The sequence below is a fragment of the Tetranychus urticae genome, chromosome 1, assembly GCF_039701765.1.
Source record: "Tetranychus urticae isolate SD_2017Ah chromosome 1, NJAU_TeUrti_SD_1.0, whole genome shotgun sequence".
NCBI lineage: Eukaryota > Metazoa > Arthropoda > Arachnida > Trombidiformes > Tetranychidae > Tetranychus > Tetranychus urticae.
The window spans coordinates 31,097,695-31,123,820 of record NC_142958.1 but is presented as its reverse complement, the minus strand read 5'-3'; the positions used below and the strand labels follow the sequence as shown (position 1 = coordinate 31,123,820).

The following is a 26,126-nucleotide window of genomic DNA, read 5'->3' as shown; positions in this document are numbered from 1 at the left end:
GTTAATATTGACCTATCAATTCCACACATCCGATCCAATGGAGCTATTAATGGGTCCCAAACAAGCTTGACGAACTCTTTACCAGTTTTTGGACAAATGGACCAAGCAGTAGGAGTACATGGCCAATGCATAGCATTGGTAGAAACATATGGTTTGGGAACAAATGACATTATCAATTGAAATAGTTACACTGGATACAAAACAACTCTAAAGTCAATTTGGAAGGTGAAGATGAGAGGAAAACACTCGAAAAGAAACAAAATTGTTGCATTGTGTTTTATTTTTTCCATATCTTATCCTGATTTCGGTCCAAAACAAATAATTATCGTGATAGGTGTACATTGGTTACCACAAGTGGTCCATCAAAGCTAATGAATAGATAATTCAGCCAAAAAATCAAAATAGATGAAGATTTGTTAATTTGATACAAACATTTCTTGTAATCCAATGGTCAACGAAGCTACCAATGTGATTCCTACAAAACAGTTGATTTATGGTGGTTCATTTCCCTCTCTTCTGTTCCGATGAGGCATCATTAGACTATCAATCAATTCTCTGAACAAAAAATGTAATAAATCTAAACAAAATATAAATAAACACAATCATTAGATAGTTTACATCAGACAGGAGGGATATTTAATCATTTTAGTTTATACTTACATTGTCATATTCACGTAAACAAAAGTAAAGATAAGATTTTGATTGTTTCCAACTTCACTTGGATCCCGAATAAAGTCCACAGTTTCATGTAAATTGGTCTGTTAACAATTGATTGAGATTGAAGAATCTGAAACCAGTAAATACTCGGATTGTGTAAACTACGAAAATGATTAAAAATTGTCCATCAAACTTGAAGGTGGTTCAAAAATTAATGAATTAAAATTTGTTACAAGGAAGAAACGAATTGTAAAAAATTATAACCTGTAACATAAATAAACAACAGATGGCGTAACATTGGATTATTTCAGCAATTTTTCCAGAGGTAATAATTTAATCAATTTTAAATTACATCAACAGATTTCATTTTATTTTTAGTTAAAACAACTCATGATTACCCGATCGATGAAAGCCGATCATGACCATTTGGGATGAAAAACTAATTGAGCAATTCAACTCATCAATCTTCGCATTTCTGCATTTACGTGCCTCAAGTGGTCATCAAACCTTCTGAACCTACTTCTGATCATAGATATGAAGCTCAAATAATAAGGTAAGCAAACAAGGACTCGTAATTATCTCGCCAAAATCGAAAGAAAAGAAGTGAACTCATTCAATCTATTCGATCTGTATTCGAAGCCCATAGACACGAGTGCTTAATCACGGATTTTCTTACATTTTTGCTAGTCTTTTCTGCTGTGAAACTACGAAACTATTGTATTTTTCGGTAACAACTAGTTACACAGACATTGGGTGTAACTAACCAGACTTTAAAATCAATATCCAATCAGAGGATCTTTTTAAATTTAATATGAAACAAGACTGAAATAAAAACGTTTCACGTTGAATTATCATCAATATTGAAACGTCTAAAAACAATGAAGAATCAAATATTAATAGCTTTTTAGCAAAGTTCAATCAATTTTTCTGAAATATTTTTTCCTAATACTAAATTGATCCATGATTATTCACCATTGAAATACTAAATCTTTCAAATTGATTTCTGTTTTTTATTCAACCTTTAATGGCCTTTAGAGACAACCTATTTCTAGTTTTAGAGTCCACGCCTTGACGCCTTTCATCTCAAAAATGGTATTTTTTAAAACGATTTCAATGGTAACCCAATCCAGACTGGATTCACAAAGATCAGAGGAAAGAGTCGACTATCTGTTTCATGTTGAAGCTAAAGCAGGTAAGTACTCTTGTATACTTGATATTGAATTTGAATGACTATCTGATGCTGGAAGAACAATGGCAATAATTTGGTCCATTCATCTTCTTGTCTCTTCCTTCTGACTAACAGGGAAACATTAACTGGACGAGCAAATAAAACAACATAGGTTACATAATGTGGCATAGAGTGTATCACAAGGAGTAAAGGCAGGAATAACAAGACTTATTATTAATATTACAACAACAGGAGAAGCAGAAGCAACAACAGTAACAAAAAGAGAAAGATAAATAACATGATTGAGATGGCTGAACTGCATTGAACAAGGCAAGTTGACTCCATGTAAACAGTCCACTGATGTCCAGTTGATTAACTATTCTCCTAGTTTACTTTCATCATCATCATGAAAAGCAACAACAAACATAATCTTGCCTCCTTTTCCTCCTCCTGACCATCCCTTGAATGTGTACCAGGAATAAGATAGCAAGCTACAAGGCCTACAAGCCCTTGGAGGATTTCATTAAATGTTCACAACTCTTTGCTTTCATATTAAATGTCACTGATTCTTTTTCATTCTCATCTTAATTGACTTTTAGTTTGCCGTTTCATCTTTACGTCTTCTTGTTCATCCAAGTTTCCTGTTACAAATGATGAAATATAGCTACAAGGTGGAGAATCCATGAAGAACCCTGAAGAGTCCGTAGATAAACCAGGAAAAGTCCAATAATGAAAGATGATTTTACTTAATACATCATATCATCTTCCTGATGAGTTTATTTTTTCAAGCCAAGGCACAAAGAAGACCATGAAAACAATCCAAAAACTGGACAACCTGTCAGTCTAAAAGAAAAATTATTCTCAGTGAATGAGAAAAGTCAATGCAGAAATGAGCCCAATTTGACCATATTTATCACCATCATCGCCCTGACCATGCAAAACAAGCTTCACTTGATCAACAAATTATCCATCATCAAGATTAACTGAAAATTTGCAAACAAAAATCAACTGTAAACAAGAAATGATTGATATTGGCCACATTTCAACATAAAACAGTTAACAATGACTACTCTTGAAATGATTATTAATCTACTGGACGAAGCTGTAATATCATCAAACAAAATTAAATTGTATTAAACAAATGGTCGAGCAAATGTCATCACCGTTGGCAGCCTTTAACTACAATTAATCATGCAAGGAATGGCCAACGATCACCATTAAAAGACACATTTAAACATGTAAACGAGTCGAGAAAGGTCAAGAAATATTGGAGGAAAAAGAAGGAAAAGATGAAAATCAATTTTCAACATTATTGCAGACTTTCATTTAATCAAACTCAATTGCTTGAATGGTAACTCAAGTTGATGACTTTACCCAAAGATTAATCGTTTACGATGCAAAAACAAACCTTCAAAATTAAGGTCACAGTTGAACATTTAAAAGCCAAACCCTAGGAATCCTTCAAACATTAAAAATCGCAAACACCATTTACTTTAAAGTAAAATTGCCATTGATTCAACATTGATAAATGAGCTATTTAAAGCGACTCGATTATGCTGTAAAAGACACACATCAAGATTGAACATTTACAGAGGTTAAGTTACACACCAAATCGTGCCAATGACCAGTAATAAGTCTAATTCATTTGGAACAATTTAAAGACACAATTTCAATTCAATTTGGATTCAATTAAGAGGAAAACAAAAAGAGGAGACTAAATAAAAACAATAAGATTGGCAAGAGAAAACATGTTTTATTTAGTTTTTCACATTTGTTTCAATAGAGCACAATTTTAATGTACAATTTGCTTCTTGTTTCCTCCTTTTCTCCTCCTCCTTCAATTCTGATCCATCCATAACTTATCCCAGTGGCATCCTCCTCCTCATCATCCTCCTTATCCTCTTCACTTTCATCATCTTTACTTGCCATCTTGCCCTCCCAAAAAACCGTCAGGGGCCAGAGAAGAAGCAATATTTTACTCGAAAAAAAAAGAAGAGGAAAAACAAATTTCACTTTATATTCGTTTTTGTTTTCAACTTAACACACCAAGGTCACAATCCTGATGATCAAGATGAAGATGATGATGAAGATGATGAAGACCAAGCAAGTGATGATGAAGCTTCTGAAGCCGACATATTTTTAGGCGATATCAGAGTTGGTTTGGTAAAACAAAGAAGCTTTAGTTTCTCAAGTTAATTTTCAACGGCCAATAATGTTGATGAGGATAAAGATGAAGTTTGATGATAATGAAGATGATAAAGACGATGATGAAAAGTAGATGAAAGGAGAAACAATTTTCCTCAACAAAGGACTTTATTAGCTTTCTTTTCAGGCTTAAAATTTACACTGAATTTACCTTTAATCTTTCAAATCTTTTCATCTTAATGTTGATCATTTTCATCATCCTTCAATCCTCACTCACCATTCACATAAACAATCCTCATTCCCATCATCAATACCCATTGTAAGTGTAACTAATTAGCTGAATAATTGTGAGATTTAAAGTGAAAATTTGATTCCATTTACAGTCGTTTAACCGTTGAATCAATGAATATTTATCAAAGACGAAACCCATTTCAAGAAGCTAAATCAATCATGGAAACAATTGTTGAATCTTTTCATGCTTTACTCGATTCCAAACCATTTAATCATTTTACATTTAAATGTTTGATTAGAAGAAAAAGATTTCATTTTTTGGTTAAAAATGTTATTTCATTTATGTAATAAACAAATGATTATGATGAGCATGAAGTAAAATGTTCATTAACTGAATGTAAATTGTTGAAATGTTTTCCCCTTTTTGTTTGTTTCAATGTTTACACAACTGACCTTTGACATACAAAGACTAATGATGACAACAAAAGATGAAGCAGGGTCAGTAGCTAAGGTCAGGTTACTTCTTAAGAAATCATTAAACGGTTGAGAAAATCATTTTTACATTTCATCTTTTGCTTACCATGAAAGCCAAATGTTTTTGTTTAAAATGTTTTTCATTTTAAAGCAACAATTTTTTTCTACATTTTTCTGCTTTTATTTGAAATAGCAACCAAGAAAATGATTAATTCATCAATTTTCCTCTTTCATCCAAATCATGTTCAAATGAGACACAATGTTTGCTGAAAGTTCATGAGTTGACTAAAAAATGTGAAATGAATTGATAGACTGGCAATTGAATAGAGTTGACCTCAAACTTTCCCTGTTTGCCAAACAGTAGGACCAGTGAAAGTTGAAAGATGAAGTTATAAAAAATGTTCAGTTCAATCTGATTAAAATCTCATCAATCAACTTCTGACAATCAAAAATATCACTGACAATTTGCCTAACCCAAAAAACTGGAAAAAGATGAAGGCAACAGAAGTGTTTCAATGAAGTACAAAATCAAACCTTTTATCTCATCAAACAATCAAAATGGCTTTTAAGTCAAGAGAAGACAATTAAGTGATGAGTTTCCAATCAAACTGATCAATTAAAGCAAATGCAAATTGCAATCATCACTTTATTCCCAAGAACTGATTTCGAATGAAATATTTCCCTTTTGTTGGTTTGATATTCATTTCAAACTTGAGCATTGATGTTATGTTTAAAGGAAAATGAGTGTTGGTGCAACGGTAGGAGAATCATGAGAGCTCATCCTGTTGACCGCGCCAAGAAAGATCACTTCACTTTATCCAACTATACACCACTGCACCGGAGCGCCGAAAAATATTGATCTACCGGGCGTTTTTTTTCATTTTACGCCTGTTTGCAGGTATAACTCAGGAACAGGTGATGCTACACACCTCAGACTTGAACCATAAGTACGGACGCTCAAGGTTATTCAAGGTCAAACCGTTATTTGACCTCTAATTGACATTTGAAGGTTATTTTCTGATAGAAAATTTTTTTCAGATGTTTTGATGTTAGATGCATGATTAGAACTTTTGTTGTTCAGGAGTTATGAGTGTTTTCATACCGCAGAGTTTGACAATTGGTTTTGAGAAAAGTTTGTGCATCTTTTCAACGGGGTGAGATTTCCACTTGTGACAAACATCAAACCATCTGCAAAAATCTGTTCTATCAGAAAATGACCTTCAATGTCAATTAGAGGTCAAATAACGGTTTGACCTTGAATAACCTTGAGCGTCCGTACTTATGGTTCTTCAATCTTCGTGAGCTCATGGTTCAAGTCTGAGATGTGTAGCATCACCCGTTCCTGAGTTATACCTGCAAACAGGGCAAAAATACAAAAAACGCCCGGTATTATATTTTTCTTTCCACAGATGAATGTGACTTTTTCTGCTCCACATGGCTCTGCTGCTTGTGAAGATTTTGAAGACATAACAAAAGACGAGTTCATCGAATGGCTGTACGGTTGGTTTCGTGTCCCTCGTGGAGCCACAAGACTTTATATCTCAAGGCCGCAAGCTGATATTGATATAGATGCATTACGTGACTACATGAACAATAATACAAGGGCTTCATATTTTGTTTGGAGAGAAAACGAAGGTTACGTGATCGATGCGGATATCGAGCCAAGACTAAGAAATGGTTATTAAAAAATTAGGAATCATTATTCAAACCTTCCTTAACAATCTCCTCATGGCCCATCGTTTAATCAAACGTTAAACCAATTGAACAAGCAAGGATTGCAGCTCTCCAAAATTCAACAAATTATCATCTGAAAAACAAGCAACGTTATGATAGAACTCATAAAAATTATATTCGTATTGAATTCGTATTTGTTAAAAATCTTTTAGGTTTTGCTCAAGGTAAATTAGACGCTATTTCTTTAATGAATCGATTCAACATTCAAATTTTTACAACTTCCGATTGAAACAATGAATTAAGGCTTCAAAGATCAGCTAATGTTAGTTGGATTGAACAATGTTTATCTGGTTCTAGGAATATTCAAGATATGAGAAGATTCGAATCGAATTCTGGGAAATGTTGAATTATTTTTAAATTGAATTATGAATTTCCTAAATGCTTGTTTAGTTTGATTAAGATATGAATTGCTTTCTTGTTTTCCTTGAAAGTCTTTTCAAAGTAATCATTAAATGAAAATCCTTGTTAATAAGATGAAACTTTAATCAGCTTCGTTTTTTTACAATACAATTAATAGTTCTACTAATTACAATATTGCCGATTTTTAAGAGCAAAATACTTATTCGTAATTCCTTGAAGCTCATCATTCCATCACTTTTACATGAATAATGAATATTTAAATTCAACTTTTTCCTTCCAATCCAATAATTTGACTTTCAATTTAAACAAAACATCTAATTTAATCATTTCCTAGTAGCAGCCATCAGCTACACCAAAGCCACTGAAGTTTCCAGGAAAATTCAATTTCAATTGCATAATATTACAGAAAAATTGTACAAAAATAATTAATTGGAAAAGCAAAAAAAATCGAAATTCGGCGAAAAAATTCACCTAAAACCAACATTGAGAGTTCAATTAAAAGTAATGCATTTAAGTGTAAAAAATTTCACTCAATTGCGACAATTTAACAAGAAATGCTGAAAAAAAGATTCAATTAATTGTTACTTTTCATTATTTTTGCTCAACATTAGGAGTTAAAAGTGAAGGCACAAGATGGAGCTTTGAAGGAATGAGGAAAAGTGAGTTTGGATGATAAATAGACAGAGAGTTTGTGCAGTCTTTCGATGAACATTTAGTTTTAGGACTGAATTGAAGTTGAATTATTGTTACCCTTGCCACCATTGGAATTGTTTGAGTCCGTGATTGAGGGTAAACCTCGAATTAAACAAATGCTTTTACTATGAACCAACCAGTGTTGAAATGCATTGTCAAATACCATTGGAAAAAATATTTTGTGTTTTAATGTTTCACCTTAGTTCATCGCCGGCAACCCTGACATTACTTTTACTCTATCTTTCAGGAATGTGTTCAGGATCACCGGGAAGTGGCGGGACAAGTGACTCTAAGTACAACACCAATGGGTTTAATGGTACTAACCAGCATCGTCACCATTCTCATGGTAATAATGAGACAAGGCCTTCAAGTGGTTCTGGTGTTTCTGCTAGTGAACCTTGTACCAACAGTGAAACATCGAGCAACCCTTCAACTGGTTCTCCAAATAGTGCCCATTATCCAGGGAATAATAGGATCCATAGACCGTTAATTAGTGAATTAGGATCGACAAGTGATATTAATTTAACCTCTTTTACCTGGAATTTTGATTTACCCTTAACAACAGCCACAACTACAACAACATCCCAGTTAAGTGTAAGATTGAAAAAGGATCTCACTTATATTTCCTATGATACTCATCGTCATCAACAAATCTATTATTCTCAATTATCATCCCCATCATCACCAACTTCACAGCCATTTTTACCATCATTTTCAACCTCAGTGCCATCTTTATCATCTTCATTACCAGGAAAACTTGAAACTTCAACCTCAACAAGCTCGACACCAGCAAAAACAAAACCAACAAGAACAACTTTTCACTCTTCTCCTTCCTCTTCCCAATTAATGGTGTTTCATAATAAACCACCAATTTCATCTTCCCTCTCCTCATCATCCCTATCCATTTCAGCATCGCCCTCATCCTCATCAAACCATAAAAGTATTACCAATAACTTATTAACTCGTCCTTCATCATCTTACCACCAAGAAAGCCTAACAAGCTTAAATCAATTGCGAATGTTTGAAGAAAAAGCAATTCCAAAAAATATCACAGCCCAAGTTGGCCTTCCCGTCTATCTTCACTGTATAGTGGAACCAATTGGTGACAAAATGGTAAGACAAAAGATTTCAGAATATGAATAAAGAATAGAAAAAAAAATGGAAATGAAAATCTTAATGTTTCCTGGGAAGAAAAAAAAGCGAAGCGAACAAAAAAAATTAAAAAATAGCAAAAAGTTGCTCAGATACAAGACAAAAGCATGAAAAAAGAATAAAAATTTCCCAGTTTCTCCATCATCATCATCTTGAACATTCCCAATTCATCCTTTTTTGTAAGTTACAAAAATTCTTGGCATCAACAACTGAAACCTTTTTTTTTGCTCAACCAAACATTATATTTAGAAACATTTTGGCAAAAACACTTTCAATTGCAAGTTTTACTTTTAACCAGCAAATCTATTCAACCTCAACATTTCCCTATTATCATGATTACTATAAACACTAACCATGATAATGTTGATCACAAGTTGCTTCAACTTTTAATTGACAATCGAGTAAATTGTTGGCCTTTTACCCATGAAAACTGGACACCTTTACCTTTCCACAAAAAATAGTGTTTCAACAATTCCAATGATCATGAATCCTTTGACCTGAATAATTGGCAAACCATTCGCCCAACACAATTTATAAATCATAATGGTCAGTTTATTGTCTAGTTTAACCCAGGTTTACACCCAATTTGAATAGACTATTTTAATGTCTATTATATCTTATCAAATACAGAATTTCATTTCAATTCTTCATCGAGATGATGATCAGTTTTGACATGAACTTTCCCTCAATTAACATAATGCATCAAGACACATTTTTCATTTACCTTTTATTCGTCCAACCACAACCATTGAATATCATGAAACATATCATGAGCAAGGTGTGCCAATCGAGATTTAAAGATGACACAAATTTAATTATCAATCGTTTCACTGAATTCAATTGAAAATCATTTTCTGTCAACAATTCATTTGATTAGCTTTTAAAGTTTATTGTAAAAGTCATTTTATTACAACTTGGAAACATTATTGTAAAACAAAAAGTTGAATATTAAATTCAATTCTTAAATGTAACTTTAATCATTGTTATAACATTTGTTATCCATTAATGAAACTTATTATTATAACGATAATATTTATCATCCTTTTACCAAATTGTTGGTTAATTTGATTGTAATTTGAGTTTGCAATCAAAGTCGATTTAAAAGTGTCGACATTAATGATTTAAGTTTCAATTGAAGTTGATTTTTTTGTAGCTTTTCATTTGTTTCAAGAATTCCAGTTTTCTAATCAATTCTCGATAATTAGATTGATCATTCAAGTTGACAAGTTAATTATCAAAGAAGTGCATTTGCTAATAAATAGGAATCACTGTTAATTAGCAACAATCTATTTCCAGACAATCAATTGCAATTGATATTATTAACTTTTTTTTTGTTCCATTTTTTTCTTCTTCTCTGTTTCATCTTTCAATAACAGCCAAATCAAGTTAATTCATATTATTTTGTACGTCAATATTAACGATGATGGAAATTTCATCTCAATCTATTATCAACTTATATCACAGTAAATTGTTATTACATTCAAGTTGATAATTTTTACCTCCCTCTAGTCAAACAATATGTATCAATCATTAGATGCCATTTTGCTTCCCTTCACCTAATAATGTTGGTAATGAAGAGAAAAGAAATAAAAATAAATTTCTTTTCCAGTTTAATCATTTTTTCCTTCATGAACAATAATCAAAATAATATTACAAGAATATCGCATTTCTTTATATTAATGTTGGATAACATTAATGAATAACTTTTCACATTCAAAGTTTAAGATCGAGTGAAAACTGCCAATCAATCCATTCAGTTTGACTCAAGTTCTGAACATTTGCCCTTCGATAACGAAGCCGATAAAAATTGCAAGAAAAGTCAAGTAGATTATGACGAAAAGTTTCATTTTTCTGATTTGCGAAAATTCGTTTCATTATTTTCTTTCAAAGTCTTGTTTGAAAATTTCGTCGCTCATTCGATTATTATTTGAGGAACTGCAATTTTAAACATTTCATTTTCTCGAAGAAAAATTTTCTATCATAAGCTTGCACTTGAAGTTTCAGAAACTTTCAACTTTTCAAAGTTTCCTTCAATATCCTTCCCAAGCATGATATTTGAAGTATCGACATTTAAATCATTAAATGTTGAAGACTTTGAGTCTCGAGTTGTTATGACCTTAAATTTCAAAAACTGTTTGGAAATTGTGATAACTCGATTCTGATAAACATTTCATGAAAAATTGAAAACTTGTTTTTCATTGAAAGTTTTGCATATCAAAAGTGAAAAATTGTAAATATCAAAAGTCGGCTAAATTATTTGGAGTTTTGATTGAATTGATAAAATTAGTTTGAAAAGCTTAAAATGCTGAAACTCAATTCATCCTTTTACCAACTTTTAATAATTCATTTTTCAGATTATTTCAAATTCCATTGAATTAGATGAACGTTTGAACCTAACTCCCAAGTTTAAACCCTAAGAAGGGAAAAAATCAATTTATTGCATTTTTCTTTTTTGGTACAGAATTTTGTTCTGAAAAAGTTTCCAATTAATTTTCCATTTATCTATTAATCTGTAACCTCCAATAGCTACATGAAGACAAATCTAATCAAAATGGACTGAAAGTTTACGCAAATAATAGATGCTAATCTGGGAGTTTTTTTCCTCCAAACTATTCCTGTCAAAGTGGGTCAATCTTTTGAGCAACTCTTTGATGAGCAAAAAGTAAACCTCAACATTGTCTTGTTAGTTGATTTACGGTGATTTTTCGTCTCTGAGTTTTCTCTCTCTTCCATCCCAACCTCAGAATATAATGTTATTCTGAGTTTAAATTGAAGTGTCTCACAATAATATCTGCTTTGCTATTTGTTTTAACCTTGGATACACATTGAATCAATACTCGGCTAAACAGTTACAAACAACAAATTTGGATCGATGATGATGATGATGATGATGGACCCAAAGCTGAGTCTATGTATACAGTTTGATGTGACAGGAGCAACAAAAGGAAACAAAAAAAAGTCATACTTTTTTATTTGATCTAGACGAAGAGGAAACAGTAAGTAAGCCAGAAAAGACAGACCATTGAACTGTTGGTCAGCCTCACGATGGACCCAAAAAGAGATGAAATTTTCAATCATTTTTATCTTCTTTTCCTTTTACCTTCAACTCTTACCTTTTTCATTTCATGTTCAACCTTGTTATGGTAGAATAACTTTTCTCTGGAAAAATTTTCATCTTTTGAACACTTTTCTTTTTCTGTTGATTCCATTGTATTTTCATTCCTTTCCCATGCTTCAGATATACATAACATGGAATGGGATAAAAATACCTTTACAACTTGAAACTTACTGTTTTATTTCTTATTATTGTCAATGAACCATGATTATGATGAAGATAATACAATTCAATTATTGTTGTGTTTATCATCATTTTCCTATTCAATATCAGGAAGAATGAACAAAAAAAGCAAAGCAAAGTACAATATAATGGTTCATTATTTTCATCAATTGAGTCAATTTTTTGTTCTCATTTAAACAGTTGACTTATGTGAAGAGGAGAAAAGGAGAAAAATTCATTTTCTTTTTTCCATCCTTTTCTCATCTCTATTATTCTCATGATAAAAATGGTCAACAAATGAAACATGTTTATTGATTGTTGGTCAAACTTTTTTTAATATCGCTTTTCATCTCCAAATGATCCATCAGCAGTGCAGTCAAAATTGAGTTTAATGTAACACTTGGCTAACTGTTTGGTGAATATTTATCTCAGATTATCACTCAATTCAACTGATAATTTACTCGAATTATCATAATGAAATGTTCAATTTGCTGATCGATCATCAACTCAATTTGATGAATTTGCTTGCCTTTTAAAATTCCTGCTAATCAACATTCCATGACAATTGTGTATATATTACAATATTATATCAAATGAAATGTGAATAGAAAAGAATGTCTTTTTTCTCCTCTTTTCCAACATTTCCATTCTAATATTATCCATTTTTTGCCTTCTTTCCCACTCATCTTCCCACTCTAATCATGATCATCATTCAACGTCTATTTTGGTTCCATCATAATATCCATTCATTGTCAGTTAATCACAGTCTTTTTTATCTTTATAATTTCCATTCTTTGCCTTCACTGTCAACATATCAATTTCACCATGAAGGCAAACAAAGAGAAAAGCTAAAACTTCATCTTTACTTACAGCAAACTTTAAGTTCAATCATTTCTCCTTTTCCCCATTTCACAAGATAATTTCATGAGAAACTCATTGCAATTGGAAACAATTATCACAATAAATGTCGATTTATCACTTCAACTGAATATAATTAAACAATTTCCTTCGATTCCAGTCTTGGAACTTTGCTCCAACAGAAAGTGAAAATTTTCAGTTTTTTCCATTTCTCAATGTTCATTATTCAGCAATTATCTTTCATCGAACTTTCATTTGAATTTCAAATTATAAGAATTTTCTTATTTTCTTTTTGATTGTTAGCAACTTTTTAAAGAGCTAAAGATTCCATGAAATGTTGTTTCATGCTAAATTCAGCTTATCTGTATTATTGAACATTATATTGACTTTGATGAACAAAGTTCAAGTTTATCTCAATTTCCTTGTAACATTTTTTCCCATTGTATTGCTCCTAACCAACTCTTTATGTTGAAGTGAAATAATAATTTTTGCCTAACAAACAGGCAAATCGTTTATCAATGGCAAACTTTGTTTAGCTAAATCAAATCCAGGATAAAGCAGGAAAGACGAAGAAGGAAAAAAATGAAGAAAATTGTGTTTTTCAGTTGCTTTGCATTTTCACTTTTCGGTGAAAAGATGAAAATTGAGCCTGAAAATGGGTGAAAAATTTGAATTATTCAACCTCTTTTGCATTGAAGAGAAAAGGAAAGGGAAAAGGATGACGATGATGATGAGGCAAAATATTGACAGAATCCATCAACTCATGTTGTTCATTTTTGATCTTTCATGATATCAACTTCTGCAACTTGAATGGTAATTCATCCTCATCCTAATGGCAACATCTAACTTGATTGCATTTCTCACTGTTACTCAGCCCATCAACGGATTTCCTTTCAAAGAATGACATTTTACTTGTCAAACTTCAGCACATTGAAACACACGAAACAGTTCACAGCTAATAAGGTAAAGGTTTTAGGAAAAGCTGAGAATCTGGTGAATGCAAAGAAAAATTATTCAACTCGAACAATTGTTCAATTAATAATCAACTGAAATCTGTCAAGGCTTCAATCGAAAACTTACTTTTACAATTTTGATTCAACATCAAAAAACTTAATGTTAATAAATGATATTTTCAATAATTATGAGTTTCAATTTTCCGAATATGAACTTTTCAAATTTCAAGTGTTTTCAAGTTGAATGTTAAATAAATAATCAGTTTGGCAGATTAAATGGATTTAAAACGTTCGCTAATAAATTAGTGATTAATTATTAAAGTTGAATTGAACAATTGAATTATATGAATTTTAGTGTATTTGCTAAATGGACAATAAAGAAGATTAACTTTTTTTAAAAATGAAAAATGTTTCCAATTGAAGTAACGAGTCTATCGTTAGATAATTGTTTTAAAGGTTGAAACACAGAAATGGCCAATTTTCAGATTCAAGTTTCAACTAATCCACCGTTCAAGTTGTTCAACTGTTGTATCATTTTCAGTTTATAAGGATTGTTGTTTGTTCACAAGCAATGATCATTTGTTGACTAAAAAAGAAATTGAAACGGTCATGGATTGCTTTTCATTTACAGTAATGAAAAATTTTGTTCTAATGAGTGTTGATGCCTTGGCTATTGGAATCTTTCCAAAAATAGTTTTTCGATTAACATTGAAATTATTTCTCTTGGAGTTTACTTGTCGATTTATGTAACTTTAAACTAAGGCTTCGTTACATTTTACACAACGAATTCTGTTACAAGGTATTCAAGTTCAAGAATCTTTCAATTTCTAATTCAAAAATGTTCCTCGACTCATATTCAATTTCAAAATATTTTCAAACCGAAAACTCATCTTGAATCAGAATATCTAATTGAAACACTTTTTTGTCATTCAAGTGAACCTTCAATAGACTCTATTAATCAATCCTTTAAAAAATTATAACTTTGAGTATCAGAAACCTCAATCAATCCTCTTCATAACTGTATTTTGTTTTGTTTTGTAAATGCTGAGTTCGGAATAACTGAGTAAATTGATTGTAAAAGTTGACTCGAAAACCTCCAATCGATTGGTTTATGTCCATTCGATGAGCTAAAATAGTGAAAGTAGATTATTGCAAAGAAGTTGCTTGATTGGATTAACATTGGAAAAATGAGATCCTTTTTATGGACACGATATTAATCTGTTATAAGAAAACCATAAACATTATTGGATTGACAAGTGTTAACAGTTCATTAATAGTTCGTACTTTTCATCTATTTCAGTATATCTATTAAAGCTAACAGATTCAAAAGCAATTAAAGATTAACATTTATAATAGAGCTCACAGTTTAAAAGATCTTGAAGAAACTTTGAAAATTGATTAAAATTTAGTTTTCTTTTAGTTTTCAATTTAGCAAGTTTGCAACAAAAAACTAGAGTTTTTAATATTTTAAAAGCAAAAAGTCTTTTGATATTTTCATAATTTTTGTGGTTAATGTAATTATTTGCATTTTGAGGATAAATCTTGCTCTTTCTTTTCACCTTTAATTGACTTTTACTTTTGTTTCAATTTCATGTGCATTGAACACTTTAACTGAATTACAGTTGAATTGCATCTTTTAATGTCTTTTATCTGGGATCATTCAATTTTCACGGTAAACACTTTTCCATGGGAAACCATTTAGCTTTACATCTTTCCTGTTAATTAGGTTTCACCAATCAAAATGTTGAAACTATCCAACAAGTAAAAGATTAACGAGGTTTCAAAAAATTTCACCCAACTAATCCCATTGAGAAGTTCATTTCAACATTAGGCAATCAACTGACAAACCTTCAATCAACATTGATCATCAGCAACAGACTTACCAATGAATTCAATCTCAGAAAACATTGAAAATTGAACTCAAAACTGTTTCTGATTGCAATTAACGAAAAGTCAAAAATCTATTTGCACTATTGATCGACAATATGAAGTTGATAATTGAATGAAGGAATAAAAGATGAGTTGATTATTCAGTGAAACTAATCACATTGTCTTTTTGATGAATAAGAAGAGTTTAATTATTCTTGTTAATCAAAAGAGCAAAGTAAAACAATTAATTTGTCTAATTGTATTGTGAAAGTAAACTGTATTTATTGCTTGTGAGAAGCAGAAACACAAAAGTCTAATTTGATTTGAAAGTTATTTAACCTTGCTGTTGCTTTATTATTTAGTTGAACATCAACTTTTATTGCAAATTGTTTCTGGTTAAAGCGCTAACCAACAGCTCTCACATAAAACACTCTTATACACAGTATCAAACCAACAGGGAATGATAAACATGATAATATTATTTACAGTATAATAATAATAATGATAGAGTTGAGGGAAAAGGTTTGCCTTTTCACTCTTGTTTAACCATTTCTCATTGAACTCGATGAATTATCAAGGATGAGGTAACAAAAACCCACATCCTTGTAATCACAATAATAACAAAAATAATAGACCCATGATAATCTGAATTATTATCTTAACAATAATAAGAGAAGAAAAAGTGAAACAAAAATGTTAAACATGATGAAGCATACAACAAAGTCATCCTTTCCATGCATGTTACATATTAGATAACAGAAGGAAGCCAAAACTTCCGATCATTTCTTCTTTCCTCTTCATCTTTCATCAGCTCTAATCATTATTAGTATCATATTTATACTCTACACCAATGAGTCTGAAACAAAACTGCTGAATTTTTGTCACAATTAGCAGAAAAGTACTCGACAAAAGAACTAAAATAATTTCAGTGAAAGTCGATCTCAACATCAAATTAACTATAAAAAGCCAAAAAATTTCCACGCGCATTTATCATTTTTTTTCTCGACTGGAAGCGAAATAGCAGAATTTTTTTTCGATACTCTTTGGAAAACTCCGAGAAAAAACTCCCAGGGAATTTTTAGCTGCATTCATCAGAATACTAAAAATCTAATGTTAGTTTCCTAAAATTTTGGACTAAAATCGAACGAAATTTTAAGAAAAGTTTTCCTTAAAAATTATCGGGAAACTTACAGATAACTCTGATCGAAACTCCAACCACAATGCTCAGTAAATTCACAGAAAAATTTTGTTACATTCAATCAACATCGAAAATTGCAACGTGAATTAAAACCAATCGAATCAAAATTTAGTTGAAAATCTTATAATTTCAGAGCTATTTGCAAACGTAAAGTGCCTTTGCTACTAACTCTCAATAAAACTCAGTTTCTTTTTTTCGGCATAAACTTAATTTTATCCAAATTCTGACAGAAATTGATAAAAAAATTCTCAAAATTTCGCTTAAACTCCCAGTGAAACTTCCCTGTGAAGCTCGCCTTTCGTCTCACAAATGGTGAAAATTAAAGTTGAACTCAACTTTGAAGGTTGCAACAAATGCTATTCTTCTAAACGTGATTCTTGAATCGCCAGTAAAACTTTTACTAATCAACATGAAATTCATTTCCATTTTTTAATATCCTTTGTTTACTTTCGTACACATTACATGTTGTTTCTTTCGAACCTTTGGTCACTCGGAAATGCAAGAATACACTTGAACTAATAATGTCAATTGCTATTCTATTATTATCCTCACATAACAGGTATCATGGATTCGTCTACGTGATTTTCATTTATTAACCGTAGGATTATTCACTTACTCATCAGATTCACGGTTTGTTATACGCCATGGAACCCTTCAACCCAATGATTGGGCTTTACAGATCAAACACGTTACACCCAAAGATGAAGGGCTTTACGAGTGCCAAGTAAACACCGATCCACCCAGAAGTCAATATTTTTATCTCAAGGTTCTTGGTGAGTCCATTGACCAAGTCCACTTATCCGTTGATTCTCCATCAATTAATCTCTTCCCTTTAATTATTTACATGAATAATGTTAAACCTTGATTCTCCTCATTAATCACTGTCCACTTTGCATAGTTATACATTAAGATGAGCACGAACTAATTGAATAAGATCACAATATTTACAATCGAGATTGTTCAGTTATCCGTCAATGTCCATCAGCATTTATCCAACCATTCTGTTTACTCCAACTGCCCATTTACATGTTTAATTATCAGCTTAATTTAGAGCACAATTTAAAACTCTTTCCTCCTTCTGTTTGTTTTCATTCAATCTTTTCGTGTTTAACAATTCAAGTCAAGCTTTCAAAATTCACTGTTTATCCAACTTATTACAATCCATTATTTAACTTTATAATCAACTGCAAATTCATTATTCAACTTTTCCATGATTTATCAAGTTTATCAAAAAACTCAAGGTAAACATTACAAACTTTTAATCGATCAAAGTTTCACCATAAAATGACCCAAAAATCATGAATTTACCTGAAGACAAAAATCAATCAAAAAAATGAGATTCACATTAAAAGTTGAGAATCAAAAATTGCAACTTTGCTTAATTATATTTCATGATTAAGCCATTAAACTCGATAATCCTCTTTGGCCCAAAACTATAACAAAAGTGATTCAATCAAAAGCTTATTATTGATCAACTCGGATTAATATTGTGGTTGGATGAATGAAGGAAAAAAGTGATTCAATAATTTTCGTTTTTCTCATCCAAAAAGTTCATTCCCAGTGACTTTCATTGCAATAAAAAGCAAAAAGTCGAAAAAGTTCACTTTAATTATTCAATTGTCATGAAAAATTTAGATAATTTTGAGCAACTTTTTTCACTTTTCACTTTTGATGAAACAATATTTTAATTGAAAAAATGAAATTTTTGTTACCTTTTCAAATCTCAACTTTTATTTACTCAATTTAGGTTTTTATTTCAAGCCTCAATGAATGATGGATTGAGAAGTGAAAAAGGCTTGAAAATTATTATCAAAGTGTAATCAATCGATGAAACCATTCATTTTAATCAACTCTAATTAATTAGCAAAGCTTTTGTGTTAATTGTTAATGAAACCATTTTCACAGGTTCAATGAAAAGGCGCATAAGTGAAGGTATAAAAAACTTGATCACAATTAGAGTTAATTGTGGGCCTTTTATTTTTCTCTCTCATTCCCTTTACTTAACCATTCATCAAATTAATCAAATTTCGTATTGCATTAATTTTAATTTTAAATTAAACTAATTTGATTTTTTGGTTTTCGTTTGTTTCGCTCAGCAATTAATTTCAACTGTAAAATGATTTTTGCTCAAACTTTGACTTTTCAATTGAACAGTTTTCCAGATAATTTTCATTTCCAATTCAGAGCCTGTCATTGACAGAAGTTTAAATGAACATTAACCTCATTAATATCCACAAACGTAAAGATAATCAGAGAAGACATTTGACAATTGAATATAAATTTGCACTAAATCATAAATGCTTTACATAATCATATCGAACAATAATGTCTTTTGGTCTATTCCTAAGATTTCATGTAAAATGGAGGTTGAATTCATGGATTTTTATTTGCAAAATCATTTCTCTAAAGTGAATATCTTTCAATTATTGATTGAAAATTTGTTTAGAAGGAAAAGATTTGTTTAACTTTGCATTTTCTCTGATTTTTATTAACATTATTAGATTGTTGCCATTCATCTTTTCAGATGAGTTTCCATGATTAAGTCATCTTCAGAGTTTTATTCAAGTTTTTCCCTCCTTTTCCCTTCTTCCATCATCATTGTCATTTTCTTGGTCTTTTTTCATCTTCTTTCATCATTCAATTGATGATTGTCGCCATCCTTTCAAAGGCAACCCTTTCAATCAACCTAAACTTACACTTAGCTTGAGACCAGCCATTACTTCCGTTCATCTTGTGTTCATCATCATGATTTTACTTTCATGTTCCATGTTTTCTCTGTCAACCAAATTGATTGTAAGACAATTGACAATGTGTCAAACCAGAGGAACACCATTATCAATTTAAGTCAAATATTTGATCAACCTTTAACCAGGAAAAGGGTTTCCCAGTGTTCATTCAATCTGGTAAAGCTGAATCTTGTCATTTATCAACAAGAAAAATGTGAACCAAGAAAATGGAAGAAGAAGAAGAAAGAAAGAAAAACTTAAATATCACAATTGATATCCATTGAGAAGATGATGAAAATGGTGAGCTTTCGAAGAGCAAGAAGATGGATAAAGTTGACTTGAAATGAAACAAACAATTTCATTGGAAGCAGCGCAAACAGAAAGCAAAGAAAGTGTCGAAAGAAAAGCCAAGAAGAAGAGAAAAAAAGAAAGAGAGGATTAACAATGAGGATAACAACATTAATCCCTACTGAACAGTTTCATCCCATATTCACACTTTTATCCACAGCTATTTATAACTACAGATTGATGAATGTAAATCCAGGGCAAAGAATGTGGCAAAACCCAATTTTCACTGCACATTGTTGACCCTTTACCCAAGACTCATTTGGTCCAAAAATAATGTCCTCACACACACAAGGAAACATTGATTGAGTCTCACTGGCTTCAATGTTTATCTTTACAGTCCCTGTCTTCAAGCTAACACAAGTCTTGTTATTGAAAAATTTGCTCGCTGACAATTTATGGTTTTCAGAGTTTCCCCATTTCTGTTATCTCGAGCCAATTCCATGACAACCCAATTCACTTGCATCTTTATCTTGATCATCATCGTCTTTTCCTCTTCACAAGCTAATTCTGTTGAGCGCAATTGAACCATCACCATTCTCATCATATGAGTTAATGAAAACAAAAGGGAATCCAAAAAGGAAAGATTTCCATCTCTTCATCTCTTCATCCTTTTTTTCATCTGCAGCTTTTTTCCCTTTGCTCAACAACTAAAGATGATGATAAAAATAACCGACTTCTTATATTAAACCGAGAATGACTTTCATCTTCTTTTATTGCTGAAAACAAAATTATTTCATCCTTTCATCCTCACCATTTCCTTCTTCCTCATCTTCTTCCCCATCTTCATGATCATCATTATCATTCTCTCACCATTTAGACTTGCAATCTCTTCCAATGTCCAATTGTTTTACTTTTCCTATTTATCTTCACTTAATATTAGTTACCATTTTCATTATAAAAATCTCATTATTCCCAACAATTAGATTTATATCATTCCAATTGCTCCATTATCTTGATTGTTTCGCCATTTAATTTCATTTTTTTGCTTCTCTCTGTTCAACTCTTTTTTACTCTTCTTTTAATGATTAGTTCAATCAATTCAGCTTGTAATATCAAAACAAATGGTAAACCAAAATATCAGGAAAAAATATCAAATTTCCTTTCATTTATTTCTCCTTTTTCCTTTGCTATTAGTTTATCATTTTCAAGTTTACAATTCATCTTCTTCTGTCCATTCCAAGCAAATCAAATTACATGGAAACAAGTCGAAAGTGAAAACAATTTTCAGCCAATAACATGAAACTAGAAATTTATTGTTCGAATAATTAGTTTGAAAAAAGGACCAATTTCATCAATTATTCAGTAAACAGATGAGAATGGAAATAATTTTTAAATTCCTTCCTGTCAGCTCAATGTCCCAATATATATTTCTGTATAAATCAAAGTGAAAAACTGGAGAAGCAAAAATGTATAATGAATCTGTAATTCAAAACCTTTTTTTTGTTATCACATAATGATGAATAATGCTCATCATCATACAGCTTTATTGTTATTATTGTGAAAACTTACTTGACAGCTATCAATGATAACTTATCATAATATGAATCTTTGACAAGGAATAAAAAAACTCCTTTCACATGATCAACCAAACTCTAAATAAAGCAACTTTTTTATATAATTTTTGGTCATTTTGCATCAATCCAATTTATCTATAAGTTCAAGTTGAAAAAAGCGAATGATGAAAGGATAATAAAAGAGCAGAAATCACTGATACTTGAGAATGTAAATGATGAATTTAAATTGTCGGTGAAAAAACTTCACATTGAATTGCCTGAAAGGTCAACATAATCGCAAAAAAGTGGTCTAAAAATTTGTTTATTTTCGCTAAAATGTTGACTTACAAGGGAATTATCACTCACCGATTTTATGCTCAATGTCTCAATCGATAAAGCTAAGGGTTTAGATGAATAGTCTTTTACGTTTCTTTGACGAGTTGAGTTTCCTGAGATATTTGGGTTTAAAATTTAGGCATTCTTATTCATTTTTAAAAATCAGTAAAATTGTCTAAAAAGGTATAGCTTAGTGGATGTTAATATTTGAATCTAATTACTTAATGAGCCTGGACAGAATAGACTTGCAGAGGTTGACTTAGCTGGTTCAAATCTCATTAGTTTATTTTGTATTACTATTGTTAAGACAACTGTATTCATGACAAGTAATGATAGGCTTGATTAGAGTTGATTTGATCCTAATAAACATTTTACTAAACTACAAGGCTTTATGGCTTACCAAGAGATTGGTGAGTAAAAAGTTAATGACTTGAATAAGTTTCAATAGCTCAACAGCAAGGTTGACTCAAAGTGTAACTGATTAGGGTTTGAGTGAAAGTTTAAAGAGTCTCATCGTGTTATTTTGCATCATTGTTGTGACAAGAAAGCGATTAAAGCATGACAAATAATTATAGCCTTGAAGTTAGGTTAGGTTTGGTTAGGTTAGGATAAACTGGTTTGACCAAAAACAAAAATGTGACTCAAAGTTAATATCCGTTTTGTCAGAGTCAAAGATTCAACTCTGAACTGTTACAACTCTAGTGATTCAAAGTTGAACAGCAAATTCATTAAACCCAAATAAAGAGTATCTAATAGGAGTGACGATTATGTTGATTTGATTCCAATAAAGTCTGGATACTTAGCTTGAACAAATTACCAGCTTGCTTTATCCATTGTTTCTTGATCCAATCAATTGAAATCAGGTTAATTAAACTAATTCAAAGGGTGACAAATGTACATCCCAGTTAAAATGAAAATGACAAAAGTCACTTTTTCCAATCAAAGTAAAAACAATAATAGTTTTTTGGTTAAATTAAAAGTTATAATGGTTTATAATGATTTGCAGTTATTTTTCATGATAATAATGATTGTAACAAAAAAAGTTATTATTGTTAACCCAAACTTGGAATGAAAAACAAAAAGAAAGAATGGAATCCTTTAATGTATTAATTAAACGGTTCAATGTTCATTGCCTTTTCTGATCACGATTGTTAATAATTGTATCTCTATTTATTCACCATCAAAATGTATTTCATTTTTATTCATCATCACCATTATCATAATTAACATTATCATTATTTTCATTATTATCATTTTGCTCTTTACTCTTTTCTCTTTCCAGTTCCTTATACCCGAATCTCTGGATCAGGCAATGATATTATTGTTAGCGCTGGATCAACCATTAACTTAACCTGTATTATATCTCAATCACCCAATCCACCTTCCTATGTTTTCTGGTACCACAACGATCGAATGATAAACTATGACCTTAAAAATGAAGGACTGGGTCAGGTATCATTAACAAAAGATCCAGTTCAAAGTGATACATTGATATCACGTTTAACCCTGCGAAATGCTCGTTACAATAGTTCAGGCAACTATACCTGTGCACCGTTCAATATTGAACCTTCTTCCATATATCTTCACGTTCTCCAAGGTAAGACATCGATTTTGCTCATAAAGATCTTTACTCTAGTTTCATGTTCCAACGACCTACAGTAAAATTCCGAAAACTAAATTCAGAGCTTGAATGGATTGATCCAACCATTTATATGCACAAATGCAATGAAGATTCATCAAGTTGATATCCATAGTTATCTGCAATACGACTTCAGGATCGTCAAACAGTAATTTTTTGAGTTATAAGGTTCAAGGTAAAGACTTGAGATCATTGCATTTTTTATTGAATTTATCTGAAGTGAAGATTATTTTGGAATACATTCGGTATTTGAAATGCGATTTTGAAGTTATTTATGCGAGAACCTTGTTTATGCATTTAAATTGATAACTTGAGCTGTTTGTTGTTTATTGTTATTAGTGGAAACACTTTTCTCGATCTTTCATCGCACTCTGTTGGTTCAATAATAATGAAACTTGAATTTTTGCTCGACAAAGTTTATTCGATTTAACCCTTTTTTCGCAACATTTCTTGTTCTCAATTTTATTAGGTGCAAAACAGCTTTCCCATAATTGGCCTCAAAATGATGAAGGAAGCTCAACCGAGTATACAAGTTCCAATCATGGTGAATCTAATTACAAATTTTTGGAGCAACTTTTCCCATTCAAATCATCACCATTCTCATCTTGCTCATCTTTAACCTCACTTCTTACAACGATTATTAAGTTTTTTATCTTACTACTAGCAGCTGTATTAAATAACCAATTGATATACAGTTGTGTTACATGATAAAGGGAAGTTCAAGTGAAGGCAGAGGAAAAAAAAATTCAAGAGATAAAGAGAAAGAGAAAAAAATTGGAAGAAAAATGAAGATAAAAATTGAAGCAAGAAGATTGCAATGAAAAAGACAAAAGATGTTAAGTTAATGACAAAGAAACAAAAGTTGAGGTGAGAAGAGCATCGAGAAAGCTAAAGATGAAATTAATGCAAAAATATGTTAACATTATAATGATGGTGATGTTACAAGATAAAGGATGCAAATTGGGCGTTCATCAAGACAGGGAGTGAAAACTGGGAGTGAGACATTCTTTTTTTATACAAACATGTGTATTACATTTATAATCAAAATGAATCAGTTTCCATCTGATTAATAGTCGATATCATTTTTTGTCTTTTTTTCATCTTTATTTTTCTTCTTAACTTTCTCTCTCTCTCTTCTCGCCACCTTGATGATAAACTTCCATTAAGGTTCATGCGAGATGAAAAAAATGAGCCTCATGATTGTGTATAATAGCAACATCTTTTTTGCCTTTTATTTCGTTTCTTTTTTTGGATAAATGTAATAACTTGACAATGATATAAATAACAATGAATAACAAGAAACAAAACAAGAATCAAAACGCTTTATTACTTCGTTAGGTCAACAAGGTTGAACATTTCGTTTACTTCTGAACATGATATTAATTCAATGGATTCAATTTCTTTGGTCAAATTGAAAGCATAAAAAAGCAAAACGACCAAAGAGCATAAATCAAATGGACGAAAAATGGTCACAATTTTTAATCTAATTTACACTTTGCAATGAAAAGGAAAACTCGAATTTTAAAAGCAAAATTTATCAATGTCAATGGATGGAATAAATTTGAGAAAATCAGAGATTCTGTTGAAATCGTGAAGCAAGCCATGAAATTGCAAGTAACTTTAAAAATGCAAAATGAAACAAAAGACAAAAATCGACTGAAAAACTCAGACTTATTGAGTAACAGTTGAGACTTTTTAATCTCAACACTGAACTTTCTCAGATTTCCATGAATATTGAGTCTTTTGCATTTCCAATGAGACAATGAACTGAGTAAACTCTGTTAAATGAAAAGAATGCAATTTTATGGAGAAGATGAGAATCAGTTTTCTTCTTGAATCCATTTCCTTGGTGAGTTGAATTTTAAAGATTTATCAAGATTCAGACAAATTGAGCATTCAGATTTAATGGACAATTAATTGAGTTTACATTTTTGTCCACAAATTCAAGGTAAGATTAATGAAATTCAAAATGAAACTTTGCATAACAAAATGAGATTTATTAGTTTTCCGCTTTTCTTTAAAACAATTTACTTTTTTCCTTTGCCAAGATTGAACAAGTTTTCATTTCAACATTAACATTACCGATTAATCTGATTCAACATTTCATTGTAATTCAAATGGAATCAGGTTAAACATTTTTTTTGCAAAACTTTTTTTCTCTACTTTTTTCTCTTTCTTTTCCATTCTCATTGAAAATGAAAATTGGACTTTGCAACTCAATTGGATGGTTCCCATGTTGATGTTTTGATTATCGTTATTAACTGCGCTCTTGTCTCTGCTTTCAATAAACATAATTTCATCTGGTAAAACACAAATTGAAAAGCAAGATCTGATATTGAATTAAATCAAGAGTTACTTTGCCGTCGATGATTCAATTTAGGCTTACTCTTTAGTTTACTTAACCAGTGCAAAAACATGTAACTCAAAAAGTTCACTTTTCCAGTCATTTTTCCTTCTTCTGTATTTTGTGTTCATCTTCATCTTGCTTCCATCATTCAATTCATTTTCTTGGTGAATCTTTTTTTCTTTTCTTCTTCTTCTTCCTTCTTTGCTCTCAAATTAGGCAAAAGTAAAAGCTGCATCAAGTGTATCTTTAGGATTGAAGAGGGAAAAGTTGTTCATCAATGAGCAACCCAAAGTGAGGAGTTGAAGGAGAAACAGAAAGTTGAGTTACACTCTTTGAACCACACTTTTTCACTATCAACATGAACATTCTCAGAGGCCGATAAATTTTCATTAGTGAATCAACATTGTCATTGAAACAATCAATCTTTTACTGTAAAGAACTTTCATCGTCTTTGTCTGTCTCTTTGCC

General features: G+C 31.1%; 1 protein-coding gene and 1 long non-coding RNA gene across 2 annotated transcripts; both read left to right on the top strand.

Annotated features, from left to right (window-relative positions):
* Positions 1 to 996: 996 nt before the first annotated feature.
* LOC107361558 (uncharacterized) lies at positions 997 to 4,353 on the top strand. The gene is made up of 4 exons (XR_016197731.1): positions 997 to 1,210; positions 1,693 to 1,849; positions 1,961 to 2,155; positions 2,425 to 4,353. It is a non-coding gene; the product is annotated as an uncharacterized LOC107361558 (long non-coding RNA).
* A 3,115-nt stretch (positions 4,354 to 7,468) lies between these two features.
* LOC107362086 (uncharacterized) lies at positions 7,469 to 24,618 on the top strand. The gene is made up of 4 exons (XM_015929089.3): positions 7,469 to 8,575; positions 17,329 to 17,542; positions 22,955 to 23,269; positions 23,781 to 24,618. Exons 1-4 carry the CDS (start codon positions 7,610 to 7,612, stop codon positions 24,017 to 24,019), a joined length of 1,734 nt encoding a protein of 577 aa, XP_015784575.2. The 5' UTR covers positions 7,469 to 7,609; the 3' UTR covers positions 24,020 to 24,618.
* The last annotated feature ends 1,508 nt before the right edge of the window (positions 24,619 to 26,126 follow it).